Source organism: Lepidothrix coronata, unplaced genomic scaffold (assembly GCF_001604755.1).
Source record: "Lepidothrix coronata isolate B3197 unplaced genomic scaffold, Lepidothrix_coronata-1.0 Scaffold8, whole genome shotgun sequence".
Lineage (NCBI taxonomy): Eukaryota > Metazoa > Chordata > Aves > Passeriformes > Pipridae > Lepidothrix > Lepidothrix coronata.
Window position 1 is genome coordinate 7,071,025 of NW_016690188.1, and position 1,366 is coordinate 7,072,390.

At 48.8% G+C, this 1,366-nt stretch overlaps 1 protein-coding gene across 1 annotated transcript in view; it reads left to right on the top strand.

The window, feature by feature from the left end:
- The window catches only part of CUTC (cutC copper transporter), a 4,789-nt gene extending 3,797 nt beyond the window's left edge, over positions 1-992 (top strand). Inside the window, 1 exon segment of the mRNA XM_017804029.1 lies at positions 555-992. Coding sequence (XP_017659518.1) covers positions 555-666 — 112 coding nt within the window. The 3' untranslated portion in view covers positions 667-992.
- Positions 993-1,366: the final 374 nt, after the last annotated feature.

Here is a 1,366-nt window from a genome sequence, read left to right on the forward strand (position 1 = left end):
GGAAAGGCTAGATGAGTGTGAACATGAGTTTGTGGAACAGGCATAAATTTCAAACAACTTCCTGGGTGCTGTTGCACTCCTGTGCTTGAAATTATGAGAGGTGGCTGACACAGTATTCTGCAGTGTATGAATCCAACAGTGCTCCTCATCTGGACACGAGCTCCATGCAGAACCAGATCCTTGGAGCATTTCTCCTTCTGCTGCCAGCCTGGGAGTTGTGAGTGCACTTGTGTGGCACTTGGGAAGGCAGGTTCTGGGATGTAGTTGCCTTTTAACATCAGCATGCAGAATTTGGGAAGCCAGTGGGATGTGCCTCGGAGGAATGAGCAAGGAATGGGTTATATTTGTCCACAGATCTGCACTGGGTTTCTGCTGATGCTGTTGTTTTTTGCCTTTGGATTATTATTTTTTCTTTTACTGTTCCATCTTCAGTTTGGGTGGCACCAGCAGGTTCTTTGGCCACTGCTGAGATGAGGGGAGATGGTTTTTTTTCTTGTGTTCTGTCTCACCCATCTGTATCACCAGCAGATAGTAACCATTGGTTTTCCTGACAGAAATCCAAACGTTGCCATGGGAGCGTCCTTCTCTGCTCCTGAGTACTCCATAAAGGTGGCAGATGTGGCCAAAGTGAGGACCCTGAACGCAATTGCAAAGAACATTCTGTAGTGGAAGGCACCATGCTGGGACAAGGACGTTGAGACTCCAGGGTCTTCCCTGCCACATGGACAGATGGATACTGCTTCCGTCCTCAGGCTGCAGAGGACGTGCACTAGGTGATGAAGCCTGACACCTCTTCCCTTGGGTTCCCCTGAAAGACCAGTCCCTGGCCTGGAAACTGATGTTGGCTGTTTTAAATAAAAGGACTCATTCCCAGATGTTGCAGCAGCAAGCTGTTGGGCAGTATTTGGGAGGAAGGGAGCTGAGCAAGTAGGGGGACTGAATTGTGTAGCACTGCATGTGATTGTCAAATAAACACTGCAGCTGCCCCCCTCTTGCTGTGTTTTTCTAAAATTTATTTATGTTTTTAGGTAAGACTGTGATCCATGTTGCACAGCCTGGAAAAGCAGACCCCTGCTGCACCAGAGGAGAATACAATCATATCCAGAATGCCAGGGAGGGAAACATGATAGCAACAGCTGGAAAACAAGGCCTGCTGTAGTCAGCCAGTAGGATTAGCAGTGCAGCAGCTGCTGGGTAGAGAGAAGCACATTGATATGTACGGGTGATGAAGACATTAATTCATAATGGCAGGGAGTTTCTCTCTACCTGACTCATGAGGTGAGGGGGCTCTGAGACATCCTGGGCTTGGGCCCTCAGAGCTTGAGATGGGGGGGGGCACGTGATGAGATTTCTTGGGAGGACCAAG